Consider the following 16,466-nt stretch of genomic DNA (forward strand, 5'->3'; position numbering starts at 1 on the left):
TGTGTGTGTGTGTGTGTGTGTGTGTGTGTGTGTGTTCTCTGCATCAGCCTCTGAGCAGTACAGAGAGCCGTGCTGCAGTCTCTCTTTCTGTGTGTGTGTGTGTGTGTGTGTGTGTGTGTGTGTGTGTGGGAGGGAGGCAGAAATCTGGGTCAGGAGGAGTGGAGTGGCAGAATACTGCATACCATTCTGGCACACACTGCACTGAAAGGCAAAAGCCAGGTCTCATTTTAAAGCTTTATTCACACAGTAATATTTACAGTTTAATATGTGTAATGCTAAACAGTATCTGATTATTACCAATAGCTACATACAGTATAGTTGTCATTTTAATAAAAAGATTGTTCATGTAGAAATGAGACACCATCTCCAGGTCATTCCTATCGCTTCTCATTGTGACACCATCCTCAAGATGACCTCATCTTCATCCACCCAAACAAACACCACGCTTACATGCTTGTGCATTCTACACACACACTCTCTCTCTCTCACACACATACACTGCCTCTCACACTCGGACACAAACAGACACACATGTGAAGGCAGGCATAGACATATCACAGCTCATTAATAACCAAACATCAGAGCTAGGTGGTTTCTTTTACCAACATTGATCATAACATAGATCAATTTGATTTTAGCTGTAATACAGTCACCATTATACAGAATAAACAGCTATTACATCAGAGCAATGCACCCTTTCCTAAACCCTCAATGCTGTCTCTGCCATGGGTACCAATACCTTATAAAAGCAAGACTTGGACAAGACTTTCTGTGCAGCCCAAATGACCCAAATGCGTCTCAGTTGATAGTGCTTTCCAAGACCATTTCCCTACATGTCTGTAGCAAGAAAATGCATTAACATACCGGCCCACTGAAAGGGGCAATCACACTTGACATCAAATGTTTCTATATTTCTATTGTAGAGTAAAACGAAGTGATGAAATTGTGGATCATACTCCACAGCTTGTTGCTTTTTTTTAGTATTATTTATTGTTATTTCCCTTTTTTTCCCCCACGTGTGTAGTTAGAAGACAACACTGTACACAAAACTACCAGCTGAAGCAGTCAGGGTCGAAGAAGCTGTCTCAGGCCCCATGTGTTCTGGGCTGGGCCTGAATTAGTCCCTTTACACACACACACACACACACACACACACACACACACACACACACACACACACACACACACACACACACACACACAGACTTTAAAAAGATCATTGAGGCCATGCAGTGCAGTAATACAATTACTCAGCCCCCACCTCCACCCACTGCAGGCAAACAGACAGGTCACATCAGGGCTGCCTGGGAGGATGGAGTGAACTCCTCCGGTGGCTGTCATGAAAATCAGCGTTCCCTCTGATATTTATAAATAGCCTAGGTGCTCCATTTTCCGATATCAGTGGGAAAAAAAGCTTCAAGTTAAATGAAAAACTGTGGCTTTCATGAGCTGTGTGTGTGTGTGTGTGAGAGAGAGAGAGAGAGAGAGTGTGTGAGAAAGAGAGAGAGAGACCCAGTTCCAGCTGCAGTAGCCTCAGCATCTGCCAAGAGTTAGCGCGTCTTGCGCAAGAACTCGGTTTTGTGAAAATTGGCTGGAAAATTACTGGACCCCTGCTGTTTATCTTGTACACACAGCTCACGCACCATCACTCTCCCCTCCTCTCTCTCTCTCTCTCTCTCTCTCTTGCGTTCTCCTTCCCCAGTTGCGCAACAGAGTTCAAAGCTGAGAAGCGCTCTGGTGAGGCCCTGTGTGTCCCTGTTGGGCCTGAGAGAGCTTCCAGACCCCTCGGCTCGTTTTACCAGGAAATCTATAAAAATTCATAAGCATAACCATGACTGCTGAAGGGACAGCGTAGCATTAAAACAACACAGTATAATACTGCATTTAAAAGAAAAGAAGACACCTACATATTGCACCACGAGTAGAATACCATACACAAAGCACTTTCAGAAGCGTACACAATAAAGTAAAGCAGCAGTTGCAGTTAGGGTCAATGTTACAAAATATCTAGCATTTTCATACTAACTGCCATCTTTTTGTATATAAAAAACAAACATATATATTTTTAAAAAAAAATGAATCAGCAAACTGGACAGGTTTAGTACATTGCACACTACCATCTTTTCTTGTAATGATGAAGCATTACCATATAATCAAAGCACATTAAAGTCACATTCCCAACAATCAGATAATCGCTTTAACAGTCGCACAGAAAAAAAGAGATTAAAGGGGAGAAAAAAAAACGTGTTAAAACGAGCGGTTACCATGGTAATCATAATGAGTTTGACTCAAAAGCCGAGGAAACCATCGGGCCCAATCACTGCTTGTACATGCCATGGAGATTAGAATGGTTTTAAACCAAATTAAAAGTCTTGCTTGAACAAGCTGGGACAGGGACCACTCTCTGGCATTCGTCCACTGGTCAATCGTCCACTGGTCAATCCCTGTCCGAGCTTGTCCTCTTAGCACCCAGTCAATTGGCCTGACTGAACTGAACTGGTTGTACCAGCTGTTGGCTGAGAGTAAGTAACAACAGAACAGTTGGCCTCCAGATTCGCTAAAAATCAATCTGGCCCCTCACTCAGTGGTGAGTAGTTTATGAATATTTAAAAAGTGGAACAGCAAAGCACTTTGTGTGCCTTGGTTTGCGTGCAAGAGAGAAAGAGACAGAGCTGATGGCATGAGAATACAGAGAGGCTCACAGATATGAAGAAAGAGTACATTTAGTCTGAAGAAGAGAAAGAGGGAGAGAATGAACAAGGAATGGAATGGCATGAGAATACACAGACTCAGACATGAAGAAAGGGCGCATTCAGTGTGGAGTAAGATGCAGTGTGCAGTGAGAGAGAGAGACAGAGAGAGATAGAGACAGAGTGTCATTTTTTTTTGTAGTGAGTGTGTCCAGTGCAGAAGAAATCATGTGAGTCTGAGTGGCCTGATTCTTTTTAACTGACATCATTCATGTATGAACATAAAAATGGCTCATTTTCATAAAATACTGGCGTCAGACTGTGCTTACATTAGGGTCTATGAGCAAATGTGGTGGGTGTTTAGTGGCATTACAAACTGGCATGAGTATGTGAGGAGCTAGGTGGTCATATGTTACTGATATCTGCAGGCAATTCACAGAAACATGTCCCTTAATGATCTGGAAACAGTAATACTACATAGTCTGAAGCTACCCTTTTTTTTCTATATTTCAGTTATTTTCATACTTTTCTTTTTTTTCCCTCATTTTTTTTGTACACATACACTCCTCCCAATCCCTCCCCAGCTCACCACCTTTACGAACCAGATGAAGGGGACATTTCATTTCAGGTCATCAGATGCGGTTCCCCACCAGGAAGATAATCCCATACTCCTCTCTGCATCCCTGCAGCATGGTGGGTTTTGTAGTTTTTTTCAGCGATGTCGTTCCCAAAACCAGTCCGTTCCCAATAGTCCTCTCTCCAGCGTCGTCATGGTGGAACATGAAAGGGCCATAAGCGCGTCAGTCTCTGACGTACGCAGGGGTCATGCGGGCACACTGGCGGGATGAACAGGCTCTGATTTGTGGGCAGTGGCGGCGCGTTCCAGGGCAGCGAGGGGCAGTGAGGGCGGGCAGTCCCGGCAGCGGTGATGGACGGGGGGGGGTCGGGGGGACGACGGATGTGCTACTGAGTCCCATGTAGGTGCGTGGGGAGGTATGAGTGTGCAGGAAAAGGGGCAGATGGCCTCCAGGGTCCTCCTGGTTGGTCAGCTCATCCGGGCAGGGCTGGACAGGGACAGGGTGGGTAGGGGTCGGCGATTTGGCGGGGTTTTTTGCGATCCTCCTGAAGTCACTCCGGCGTCAGCGTAGCCAAGAGAGGCCTCATGAGGAGCTGCTGCTGGTGGTGGTGGACGCCTGGCGGATGAGAGAGAGAGAGAGAGAGAGAGAGAGAGAGAAGGAGGGAGAGAAGGAGAGAGAGAGAGAGAGAGAGAGGGAGATACAGAACAGGCATTAGGACCCCAACATCAGGCGCCACGCGCACTGCATCCAAACCCCAGCACCTAGGGCCAGAAATCTCACACATCACAGCACATGCAGCCGAAGGCCTGTCAATCAAACAGGGGGGTGGGGTGGGGGGGGTGGGAGAGGGGCTTCAGGCATGGCGATAAAGAAGGGGAGAGGAGAGTGGGGCGTTAACCATGCGAGTCGACTCTATAGGGGGTGGAGGAGTGGGGCTGATGGAAGACTTTGTGGGGTGTTAACTTTTAACTTTCGAGATCAACCCGCACGAGTACACGAGTCAGGTCACGTCACATGTCAGTGAACGGGGATATTCCGTATGTGAACACCGTAACGACCCTTTTTAGCCCATCAAACAAACAGTCCGACTCTCACAAAACGATCCAACCATCCAACATACTGTACATACGTCAAGTCAAGAACATTGATTTCTTTAGATCTACTGAATGGCGTAAAAAAAAAAAAGGGTTCTCGATCCTGCTCTTGGGAAACCCACTTGCACTGCATACATCCCACTCGCACGCCCGTCTCAAGCACATCTGACTGAGGTCTTTGTTTTTATTGAATCACACTCTTGGTTAGCCACACCAGGAGAGGTCAGCTAAACAAGAGTGCCACTGATGAGCTGTTAGAAGCACACAGAGTGGGGAACAGATGGAGCGTATGCAGAGCAGAGGGTTCCCAGGAGTAGTATCTAGAACCCTCGAAGTCCAATATACAGACACACATCAGTAAACTCATGCACGGAACCGTGTGGAAGGTGTTGAGGTGTGAATTAAGGGAATATGGATTTGGGGATATGGATTTGTGTTGTTTTGTTTTGTGTTGGTTGGTATTCTCCTAAGTCCTGCCTCTAAAGAGGTTAAGTGCAGCTATGGGAAGGGAAACTGGCCGCAGTCTTAGCGTGTCGGGGTGTGACAGTTCTACGTGCCCAAGAAGTAGTGGAGGTGAGAGGGGACATACTGTACCTTCCTCCCTTGCCTCAGCACACATTAGCACTTTAGGCTGGGCCTCTGCCAAACACACGAGCAGAGAAAGCATCAGTGTTATAATGCTCACGACTACACACGGCCACGGTGGCGAGGGACCACCCGGTAAACGATGACTCAGCAGAAGTGGCATAGCCACTATTTTAAAGAGCGAGATGTTTTCAGCAACATGCATGCGGGCTGTTTATCAGGCTACGCTATATGATATGATATAGGATGAGATGTTGTTATGTGATGTCATAAGGATCATCCATCGACAAAAAGCCTTGGGGTTAGATGGGCCAATCAACCGTTAGTCAGGCCTAAAGGAGCTGCATCTGGAATGAGTGGTTGGGGGGGTGGGGGGGCTCTATATGATATAGGCTCACAGCTCCTCGTCCAGTGAGATTAGTTAGATTAACACGACAGAGAACTTCACGGACAAGGAAACAAACAGACATCAAGGAAAAAACAAACACTCGTTTCTGGAAAACATCAAAGGTCATCATCACTCAGGCCTCCTAAGGGCCAAGAAGAACTGCATACCTCCAGCTGTGGGAAGGGATCGCTCTCATTTTGAGTACTTCAGAACAGAAACAAAAGAAGAAACAAGCATTTCAATGAGCAGATTATCATCAACAGCACAGAAAGGAAGCCTGTATCCTATGTGACTCTGGCATTTGGACATGTCTGTCTAAAATTATCCAAGGATTATTAAAACTAAGATGATTATTTTTCATTAACATTATAATCTATTTATTAGAGCTAGAATAAGCTCTTACTGCACATGTCAGGTCTCTGTATACAGCTAATCTATGTTAGAACGAGTTCATTCATTTAAATAAAACAGCACATGTGAGCAGGATACTCCAGTTCTTAGTAATGTCATTGTATCAGTGAATGAATGGATTTGGAGAGGACACGAGCACAGATCAGATATATGCTGGGCAACCTGAGGAGGAGGAAAGAAATGTTAGAAGAAAAAAAACATTCTGCGTTTCTGAGTGTAGTCTCTCTTGTCTTCATGTGGATAACATCCAACCTCCCTCCCTCCCTCCCTCTCTCCCTCCCTCCCTCCCTCTCACTCATCCTCTCCCTCTCCCTCTTCCTGTCCCTCTTCCTCTAACACAAGCACAGGCGCAAGCACACGCATACGCGCACACAAGCACACACATTCAGTTCAAGGGGGAGACATGGATAACACTTCTTCTCTTGATTCCTTTGCTTTCCTTCCTTTTGTAACCTTGATCAAAAAGAGATGATTGGTTAGACATGGTTTTCAACACATTAGGCAGTCTAGTCAGCATAATGTATTCTTGCAAATGCAATGTAGGCCTGAAAGCTATTACAATCAATACCACATCTAACCTGATAATTTACTGAATCTGTATGCTTTGTGTAGTGAAAAATGACAAAAAAATCTTTCCACATCTATGTAAATGCAATGAAACACCTAGATCTTTTAGAATTCTCCACATACTACTGCTAAAGCAGTGAATTGGGCCAGTTCAAAGCCCCTGTACAAAAATAACCCTTGATGTGTGCACACATGTTCGGAACTCTAATGTTCCATAACCCATGAAACCGTAATAAAAAAAGATAAGATAAGATATAGATAAGAAACCGTAATGAAAAAAGAAGAATATAGATATATATAAGAAACCGTAATAAAAACAGAAGATATAGATATCTAGATTTCACAAGAATATAGTTCCTCTGCTGCCACAATGCCGTCTCCTTCTGAACAATCGCACAGCACAAAGCCTCAGAGCATCCGTGTCTGCGTTTGTACGCGTGAATGTGAAATGTAGGTCACAGAGGCGAGCACTAGCGCTGCTAACTTTTCAGCCCACCGCCCACCAGCCCTGCGCTGGCACAGCCGTGTTCACCGCATCAGGTGATCCCAGATCAGCCAGGGGCTACACAGCGCGCACAGCTGACGAGGAGAGACCTGTGAGTCGGGCTCCATTTCACAGCACCAGGCCCAACACCAGATGAACAGAGCAGCACAACACACGCGCTCGGGTGCCACCTATTTTACACACACACACACACACACACACACACACACACACACACACACACACAGTGCTAACCCTGTCTGAGTCTGCATGAGAACAGCAGGCTTCTGTATGTACGTCCCCCTTTTGACAAGCAAAGCTGATTACTTTGATGTTTTGGTGCATTCATCCAACAACTGAGACCTCACATTGGTATGCAGGTATCATTTGTTGGGCACTCAGTTAGAAAATAATATAACAGTGAAAGGAATATTGCAGGCTTTACAAATCTGCTCTTTTGATTTCAATACTACTGTCCTTTTCCCTCAGATCTTTCTAGTATGGTGCCTCAGCCTTATAAAATGAGGATTTGCCCATAATTCAGTCACAGTGGAGAGTTGGATAGTCACAGTGGCAGAAAGCACAGGCTGCTCTTTGTCTTCGGTAGTGGCTATATAAGGCAACATGTTCTGGGGTCTGTGTGGCTGAACACTCTCATGGTTCTCATTTCTACACTGTCTGGATTCAGGCCGCATAAAGAAGTGTCTGGGTGCTGATGGAAATGTCATGTTATATAAGAGCTTTGTCTTTGGACTTTGAGGGAATCACTTTGACTACCAGAGGCCCTCAGGATGCTTTATTTTGCTATAGGACCATGTGACTATGACGGTGTTAATGTTCTGGTCCCAATAATGATGTGAACATGTAGCACCCAGTGGGGGAGTGACTGAATCCCTATCTTTTCCTTCTGATGTTACTGAATATCTCCTGAGCCTTCTCACGCTGAGTAGTCAGCGTGGAATGAAAAGTCAGTGTCTGAGCTAGGCCTCTCATCTGAGCCTGCTACAGTAAAGTCAGCTACCACACCACCAGTAACAGAATTTTCAATGAGACTTAAGCTGTAGATTTCTCTGTCATCTGCCGGGCTATATTTATTGTCAGTCAAACTTGCACAATTATACTCACACTGCTTAAACATACAGTACAGGGATGCCTCCATCCACAGTAACAAGTATATGTGTGGTATGAATGCACTTCTCTGTCCAACTGTTTCTTTATGATCAAACCAACAGACTTTGGCCCATGTTGATGTTCCCCACCCTTTTCATTAATGTCAAAATATTTTCACTACAATTGTACTCTTGGATGGAATTTGTGTTGATAATTAGTGGTGTGGTAAATAACTTCGACAGCTGTGTTCAAAGTGGTATGAAAGAAACTTTCACATAATTATCAAATAGCATATCTTAAAAAGGATGCAAAGGATGTTAACACCTCAAGCTTTTATTATGATCAGAGATGAGGACCTCTCATATAGTTTCTCACAAGCATTGTATCAACAATGATGTGTGACTGAGGAAATATGCCTTTTGAGATGGCGACTGATTTGACTGGGTATTATCGTCTCACCTGAAGTGTAGAGGCTGCTGAGTCAGTGGGTTCGGACAGGCCCGTGCTTCTCGGTAGGCTGGACACAACGTACCTCGACCCTTTTGGAACTGGCTGTCTCACAACCAGTTTCCCTTTACGCGTCTCCGCTAGGAACATACTGTACCAGTATGCGTCATTGGAGACGAGTGTTGAATCTGCGAAGGCTGAGTTCCTGTCACTGGCCACACTGTTCCTACTGGGAGGAGCTGCTTTGCTGTGTTTGGGTTTCTGGCACTTCAGCACGATGGTGACCAGTATGGTGATCAGTAACAGAAATGACACTGAGCCCAGTCCAATCACCAAATAAAGATTCAAGTCCAAAAATATGTCATATTCCAAAGGCACCTCAGTCAAGTCAGAGTAGGATTTCAGGGCTGTTTCCACAGTTGAGAGTTTGATTGTGACTGTGGCAGATAGACCGGGTTCTCCATTGTCTTTTGCTATCACCACCAGGCGCTGGTGACGCGCATCTCTGTAACTGAACATCCTCATGGTCCGAATCTCGCCGTTATATTGGTCCAGACTAAATAAGGTAGCGTCGGTGTTCTGCAGGAACTGATACGTGATTCTAGAGTTCAACACGGAGTCTGTATCAATGGCGATAACTTTGGACACCAGAGATCCTTTGTCTGTGGATCTTGGAATCTTTTCCTCAACCACGGAGCCGTGCGCGCGCCACGGAGACACAATAATAGGTGTGTTGTCGTTCTGGTCCATTATAATAATATGAACTGTAACGTTACTACTGAGGGGAGGGACACCGGAATCCCTTGCTTCAATGTGGAAAAGAAACTCTTTCTCTATCTCGTAGTCAAAGGTTTTCAGCGCGTAAAGGTTGCCATTTTCTGGGTTGATGGAGAACAGCATGGACATGGACGTGTTCGCAATTTCCTTTTCTAAGATAAAATACACTAAGTACTGGTTTTCGTGGAGGTCTGGATCAAACGCTGTCAGTGAACTTAGCAGCGCCCCAGGTGCGTTGTTCTCCATAACTTGAATAGTGCAGAATGACTTGGGGAATAGCGGGACGTTGTCATTCACGTCTAACAACTCTAGCGTTATGGTTTCATTATCGAACAATGGTGGGGAGCCCCTATCAGTAACTGTAAATGTTATATCATACTCTGGCACTGTTTCCCGGTCTAATGGTTTAGAAACCACAAGCTCATAGTAGTTATCAGCTGACTTTTTCAGTGAAAATGGTAGCTTGTCAGAAATGTGAATGTCCACAATGCCATTTTCTCCTGAGTCTTTATCACCGACACTAACCACTGCAATAACAGTGTCTACATCTACATCTTCCTTAATTGGACTCTGGAAGGACTTTATAGATATTTCTGGATGATTGTCATTCATATCGGTCACCAAGATGGTTAATTTACATTGGCTGGACAGGGTATTAGTGCCTTTATCCTTGGCTATAACCTCCATGTCATAGATTTTGAAATCTTCATAATTGATCATGGATTTCACACGAATTTCGCCATTAGTGGGATTTAAGCCAAATGTTTCCTGAGTCTTTTCTGATGTATACAGACTGAACGAGTATTCAACCTCTGAGTTGGAACCTTCATCTAAATCTGTTGCATTTAATTTAACCACAAGGCTACCAATAGGCGCATTTTCTGATATGTTTATGGTGTAGCTGTCTTTGTCGAACTGAGGTGCATTGTCATTTGTGTCTAACACACGAACAATGATACTTGCTGTGCCAGAGCGCGTGGGGACTCCGCCATCTAAAGCTGTGAGTATCAGATTATACATTGCGGTCTTTTCTCTGTCCAAGGGTTTTGTCAGAATCAAGTCGGCAAATTTTGAACTATCTCTTCCTGTTTGTATCTCAATAGTGAAATGTTCGCTCTCACTTAAACGGTATGTGTTAATTGAATTTGTGCCGAAATCAGGATCAACAGCATTGTTAAGAGAAAACCTCTCGCCTGTCGGAGTAGACTCAGAAATATCTAAATGCATGGTGTCTCTACGGAAGTGGGGTGCATTGTCATTAATGTCAGTTATTTCTAATTCGATGTTGAACATTCGTATGGGATTCTCGATGGTTGCATCCAGTTTAAGAAAACAGTTCGAAGTCGTCATTTTAACAGGACACAGAATCTCTCGATCAATCCTTTCCAAAATATATAGTTCGCCAGTCTCTCTGTTCACGTCCACATATTTCCTGTTGGCGATAACGTCTAACCGCACCTTACGTTTCGTTAAAGACTTAACATCTAGCCCTAGATCTGTCGCCAGGTTGGCCACCACCGACCCTACCTCCATTTCTTCTGGTATGGAGTAGTGGGTGACGGCAGATGTTCTTCTCAGGCTGACATACAGACAGATAAATACCGCGACATACCTTATCCAGAGCGAGCCTCGAATAAGTGATTCCATCTTTTGATTTTTCACGAGTATAGTCCACGAAAAAGAAACAGGAATGTGTTCAAATATGACAACCCGAGCTTCTCCCGAAATGCATCAGGTAAAGCACAGAGCACTGATGCTGGGCGTGAGATGGGCGCAACGTTCCTGTGACTGCATGACGTATCGTGATGACAACTCTAGCGTAGGCCTATAAGATTTGTGAGTGAACAGCGACACGTTGCGCAACAAGCCAAATAGCACATATTTCTTATGAAAATAATAGCCATAACATTATATTCAAAGTTGCCACTCTTGAGTTAATAAGACCTTTCATTATTCTCTGGAAAATTCGATTACGCACCGCACCAACAGGCCATAACGTTGGCCTTTCTATACAAATCATACAGTGTTTGTAAGACCGCAACTTTATCTTACCTGTAAAGTGGAGGTAGCCGAGCCACTGGTCTCCGTTAATCCAGTACTCCTGGGTAGACTGGACACGATGTACCTCGACCCTTTTGGCGCCGGCTGTCTGACAACCAGCTTCCCTTTACGCGTCTCCGCTAGGAACATGCTGTACCAGTATGCGTCATTGGAGACCAGTGTGGAATCTGCGAAGGCTGAGTTCCTGTCACTGGCCACACTGTTCCTACTGGGAGGAGCAGCTTTGCTGTGTTTGGGTTTCTGACACTTTATTACGATGGTGACCAGTATGGTGATGAGCAACAGAAATGACACTGAGCCCAGTCCAATCACCAGATAAAGATTCAAGTCCGAAAAGATGTCATATTCCAAAGGCACCTCAGTCAAGTCAGCGTAGGATTTCAGAGCTGTTTCCACGGTGGACAGTTTGATCGTGACCGTAGCAGAAAGAGCAGGCTCTCCGTTGTCTTTGGCAATCACCACCAAGCGCTGGTGGCGCGCGTCTCTGTAACTGAACATCCTCATGGTCCGGATCTCTCCATTATATTGGTCCAGACTAAACAGTGTCGCATCGGTGTTCTGTAGGAACTGATATGTTATCCGAGAATTGTGTACCGAGTCCGTGTCAATGGCGATCACTTTAGCCACCAGAGACCCTTTATCTGTAGATCTGGGGATCTTTTCCTCGACCACGGAACCGTGCGCGCGCCACGGAGAGACAATAACGGGAGTGTTGTCATTTTGGTCCATTATGATAATATGAACGGTGGCATTGCTGCTCAGTGGGGGGATGCCCGAATCCCTGGCTTCAATGTGGAAAAGAAACTCCTTCTCTATCTCATAGTCAAACGTTTTTAGTGCGTAAAGGTTGCCATTCTCTGGATTGATGGAGAACAGCATGGACATGGAGGTGTTTACAATCTCCTTTTCTATTATGAAGTAAACCAAGTACTGGTTTTCATGGAGGTCTGGGTCCACAGCCGTGAGAGAACTCAGCAAGGCTCCGGGAGCATTGTTTTCCGTTACAGTTATCGTGTAGAATGACTGAGGGAATAGCGGTACGTTATCGTTAACGTCAAGTAGCTCAAGGGTTATCGTCTCGTTATCAAATAATGGAGGAGAGCCTCTGTCTTTCACAGTAAGTGTAATGTCATATTCTGAGACACTTTCACGGTCCAATTCTTTTGATACTACGAGTTCATAATAGTTATCTGAAGACTCCTTCAATGCAAAAGGTAACTTATCAGAAATGTGAATATCTACAATTCCGTTATCACCAGAGTCTTTGTCGCTGACGCTGACCACAGCAATAACGGTACCAATTGGCACATTTTCTTTCACAGGATTTTGAAATGACTTTATGGATATCTCAGGATGATTATCATTCATATCTGTGATTAAAATCTTTACTTTGCACTGGCCTGACAACGGACTGGTTCCTTTGTCTTTTGCTATAATCTCCAGATTATATATTCTGAAGTCTTCATAATTGACCATTGTTTTAACTCTAATTTCACCGGTATTTGGGTTTAAACTGAACGTTTCTTGTGTTTTCTCAGAAGTGTAGAGACTGAATGAGTATTCAATCTCAGAGTTTGTTCCCTCATCTCTATCTGTTGCATTTAACTTTACTACCAGACTCCCAATAGGTGTGTTTTCAGTTAAGTGAATTGTGTAGCTTTCCTTGTCAAATTGCGGCGCGTTGTCATTGGTATCTAGCACACGAACAATGACACTGGCTGTACCAGAGCGCTGAGGGACGCCACCATCCACAGCAGTGAGTATTAGATTATGAACAGCTTGTTCTTCTCGGTCTAAGGATTTTTTCAAAATCAGATCGGCGAATTTTGAGCCATCCCTACCCGTTTGTATTTCAACATTGAAGTGTTCGCTTTCGCTAATGAAGTAATTCTTCACGGAGTTCTCGCCAACATCAAGGTCGACTGCATTATTTAAAGAGAACCGCTCCCTCACTGGTGTAGATTCTGAGATATCCAAATGTATAACATCCCTGCGGAACTGCGGTGAGTTGTCGTTGATATCCATTATTTCTAATTCAATATTGAAAATTCTTACCGGCGCTTCAATTATGGCGTCTAGTTTTAAAAAGCAAACAGTTGCCGTTTTAGTGGGACATAGATACTCCCTGTCCATTTTTTCTACAATATACAGGTCTCCCGTCTCTTTGTTTATGCCCAGATACTTTTTGTCTGCCAAAATGTCTAAACGTATTTTTCTGTCGCGCAACGTTTTTATATCCAGTCCTAAATCAGTAGCTAAATTTGCAACAACCGATCCTTCCTCCATTTCTTCAGGTATAGAATAGTGTGTAACCGCTGCTACTTTGTCCATACATGAGAGAAGAAAAAGAAAGACAGAGACATACCTCCTCCTACGCTGAACAGAAATATCCATTTTTTTCCCGAGAGCGGCGAATTATCCGAACGCAATAGAATTGAGAGTAATACCAGTGGCTTTAGTTTTGTAGATATAGCCTGCCTTGCATGTAATCCCAGACATAAAACTACTGCAGAGCTCAAGGCTTTGTGTTTCCGAAATGAATCTGTCGATGCACTGTCATGGCGGCTGTGACGCGTGGTTTCAGCACCTTTTACTGGTGAACAGCGACTCTGAGCGTACATAAACAGATTTCACATCATGGACCTTATCTCAGAAATACCTCAGAACCTGACATACCACCCTGTCACACAAAGAGATTCAAATGAAAGTGGTTGATATGAAACTCATCGTTTACTATAACATGCAAATAATGCAATAAAGCAACAAAGATGCCAGGTACGAAATTCACAACTCACGAAGCACAGGGAATCTAGGTATCTAAATCAATGTTTTACCTGCAAAGTGGAGGTAGCCGAGCCACTGGTCTCCGTTAATCCAGTACTCCTTGGTAGACTGGACACGATGTACCGCGACCCTTTTGGCGCCGGCTGTCTGACAACCAGCTTCCCTTTACGCGTCTCCGCTAGGAACATGCTGTACCAGTATGCGTCATTGGAGACGAGTGTTGAATCTGCGAAAGCTGAGTTCCTGTCACTGGCCACACTGTTCCTACTGGGAGGAGCTGCTTTGCTGTGTTTGGGTTTTTGGCACTTTATTACGATGGTGACCAGTATGGTGATCAGTAACAGAAATGACACTGAGCCCAGTCCAATCACCAGATAAAGATTCAAGTCCGAAAAGATGTCATATTCCAAAGGCACTTCAGTCAGGTCAGCGTAGGATTTCAGAGCGGTCTCTATCGTGGAGAGCTTGATGGTCACGGTGGCAGAGAGCGCAGGCTCTCCGTTGTCCTTGGCGATCACCACTAGGCGCTGGTGACGCGCGTCTCTGTAGCTGAACATTCTCATGGTACGTATTTCTCCATTGTATTGATCTAAGCTGAATAATGTAGCATCAGTGTTCTGAAGAAACTGGTAGGTTATGCGGGAGTTGTGAACAGAGTCCGTGTCAATAGCGATCACTTTGGCAACTAGAGATCCTTTATCAGTGTTCCTGGGGATCTTTTCCTCGACCACGGTGCCATGCGCGCGCCATGGAGACACGATCACTGGAGTGTTATCATTTTGGTCCATGATGATGATATGAACCGTGACGTTACTACTGAGAGGAGGAACGCCTGAATCACGGGCCTCGATGTGGAAAAGAAACTCTTTCTCTATTTCATAATCAAACGTCTTCAGTGCGTAAAGGTTGCCATTCTCTGGGTTAATAGAAAATAGCATCGATATGGAGGTGTTGGCTATCTCCTTCTCTATTATGAAATAGACCAAATACTGGTTTTCATGTAAGTCTGGATCTAACGCTGTAATTGAGGCTAGCAACGCACCTGGTGCGTTATTTTCAGAGACTGGAATTGTGTAAAATGTTTTGTTAAATCGAGGAACATTATCATTAACATCCAGAAGTTCTAAAGTAATCGTCTCATTATCTGACAGCGGAGGTACACCCCTGTCCGTGACTGTAAATGTAATATCATACTCTGGAACCTTTTCTCTATCCAGTTGTTTAGATACAATTAATTCATAGTAATTATCTGAGGTCTCCCTTAGTGCAAAAGGTAAATTATCGTTGACTTTAATGTCAACAACACCGTTTTCGCCAGAATCCTTATCACTGACACTTACGACCGCAATCACAGTGTCGACCTCGACATTTTCCTTAACTGTACTTTGAAATGATTTAACTGAAATTTCTGGATGGTTGTCGTTCATATCGGTTATTAGTATAGTTAATTTGCATTGCCCTGATAAAGAATTTACGCCTTTGTCCTTTGCTATTACCTCCATGTCATATATTTTAAAATCTTCGTAATTAACCATGTCCTTTACTCTGATCTCGCCATTGTCGGGATTTAAACTGAAAGTTTGTTGTGTTTTCTCTGAAGTATATAGACTGAAAAGGTAAGTTATTTCTGCGTTTGTTCCTTCATCTAAATCGGTTGCATTTAACTTTACAACTAGACTTCCGATAGGTGAGTTTTCGGACAGATTGATGTTATAGCTTTCCTTGTCAAACTGAGGGGCGTTGTCATTTGTATCTAACACCCTGACAACAATGCTGGCTGTACCAGATCGTGCAGGTATCCCACCATCCACAGCAGTGAGTATTAAATGATGAACATTTTGCTTTTCTCTGTCCAAAGCCTTTTTCAAAATCAAATCGGCAAATTTTGATCCATCTCGTCCCGTTTGTATTTCAATGTTAAAATGATCACTTTCACTAAGATAATATGTTTTGATTGAATTCGTTCCGATGTCAGGGTCCACCGCATTGTTCAAAGAGAATCGCTCACTCACTGGGGTGGATTCTGAGATGTCAAGATGAATAGTGTCTCTTCGAAAACTTGGTGCATTGTCGTTGATGTCCAATATCTCCACTTCAATGTTAAATATACGAATTGGATTTTCAATGGTTGCATCTAGTTTCAGAAGACATGTAGCTGATTTCGTACTACAAAGGTATTCCCTGTCAATTCTCTCCAAAATGAAAATCTCCCCTGTGTCTTTGTTTATCTCGAGGTACTTTTTGTTTACAAAATTATCCAGACGCATTTTCCGTGTGCTCAGTGTTCTCACATCGAGGTTCAAATCTGCAGCTAAATTAGCAACAACCGAACCCACCTCCATTTCCTCGGGAATAGAATAATGTGTAATGGCAGATGCTGAGCTGAGAAAGGAGAAGAGGAGGAAAACCGCGACATACCTCCTTCTCCAGTGATGCGCGTTTTTAAAACTCTCCATTGTTATCTTGAAGAGACTGGTATAAGATAATCCA

The 16,466-nt window shown here is 44.0% G+C and overlaps 2 protein-coding genes across 2 annotated transcripts; both read right to left on the minus strand.

The window, feature by feature from the left end:
• Window positions 1-222: 222 nt before the first annotated feature.
• LOC134069430 (protocadherin alpha-C2-like) lies at window positions 223-10,778 on the minus strand. Its single transcript, XM_062525396.1, has 3 exons — window positions 8,367-10,778; window positions 5,503-5,539; window positions 223-3,883 (listed from the first exon to the last, which is right to left on the minus strand). Exons 1-2 carry the CDS (start codon window positions 10,776-10,778, stop codon window positions 5,528-5,530), a joined length of 2,424 nt encoding a protein of 807 aa, XP_062381380.1. The 3' UTR covers window positions 223-3,883; window positions 5,503-5,527.
• A 396-nt stretch (window positions 10,779-11,174) lies between these two features.
• LOC134069431 (protocadherin beta-16-like) lies at window positions 11,175-16,432 on the minus strand. Its single transcript, XM_062525397.1, has 2 exons — window positions 14,027-16,432; window positions 11,175-12,215 (listed from the first exon to the last, which is right to left on the minus strand). Exons 1-2 carry the CDS (start codon window positions 16,430-16,432, stop codon window positions 11,175-11,177), a joined length of 3,447 nt encoding a protein of 1,148 aa, XP_062381381.1.
• Window positions 16,433-16,466: the final 34 nt, after the last annotated feature.

This window comes from Sardina pilchardus, chromosome 21 (genome assembly GCF_963854185.1).
Source record: "Sardina pilchardus chromosome 21, fSarPil1.1, whole genome shotgun sequence".
Classification (NCBI taxonomy): Eukaryota; Metazoa; Chordata; class Actinopteri; order Clupeiformes; family Clupeidae; genus Sardina; species Sardina pilchardus.

Coding starts and splice junctions, on each gene's coding strand:
- LOC134069430 (XM_062525396.1), bottom strand. CDS start 10,778: ATGGAATCACTTATTCGAGGCTCGCTCTGGATAAGGTATGTCGCGGTA.
- LOC134069431 (XM_062525397.1), bottom strand. CDS start 16,432: ATGGAGAGTTTTAAAAACGCGCATCACTGGAGAAGGAGGTATGTCGCG. Junction 12,216..14,026: donor CGGCTACCTCCACTTTGCAG/GTAAAACATTGA, acceptor CTATTCCCTCAG/TCATTCTACACGATAACTGT.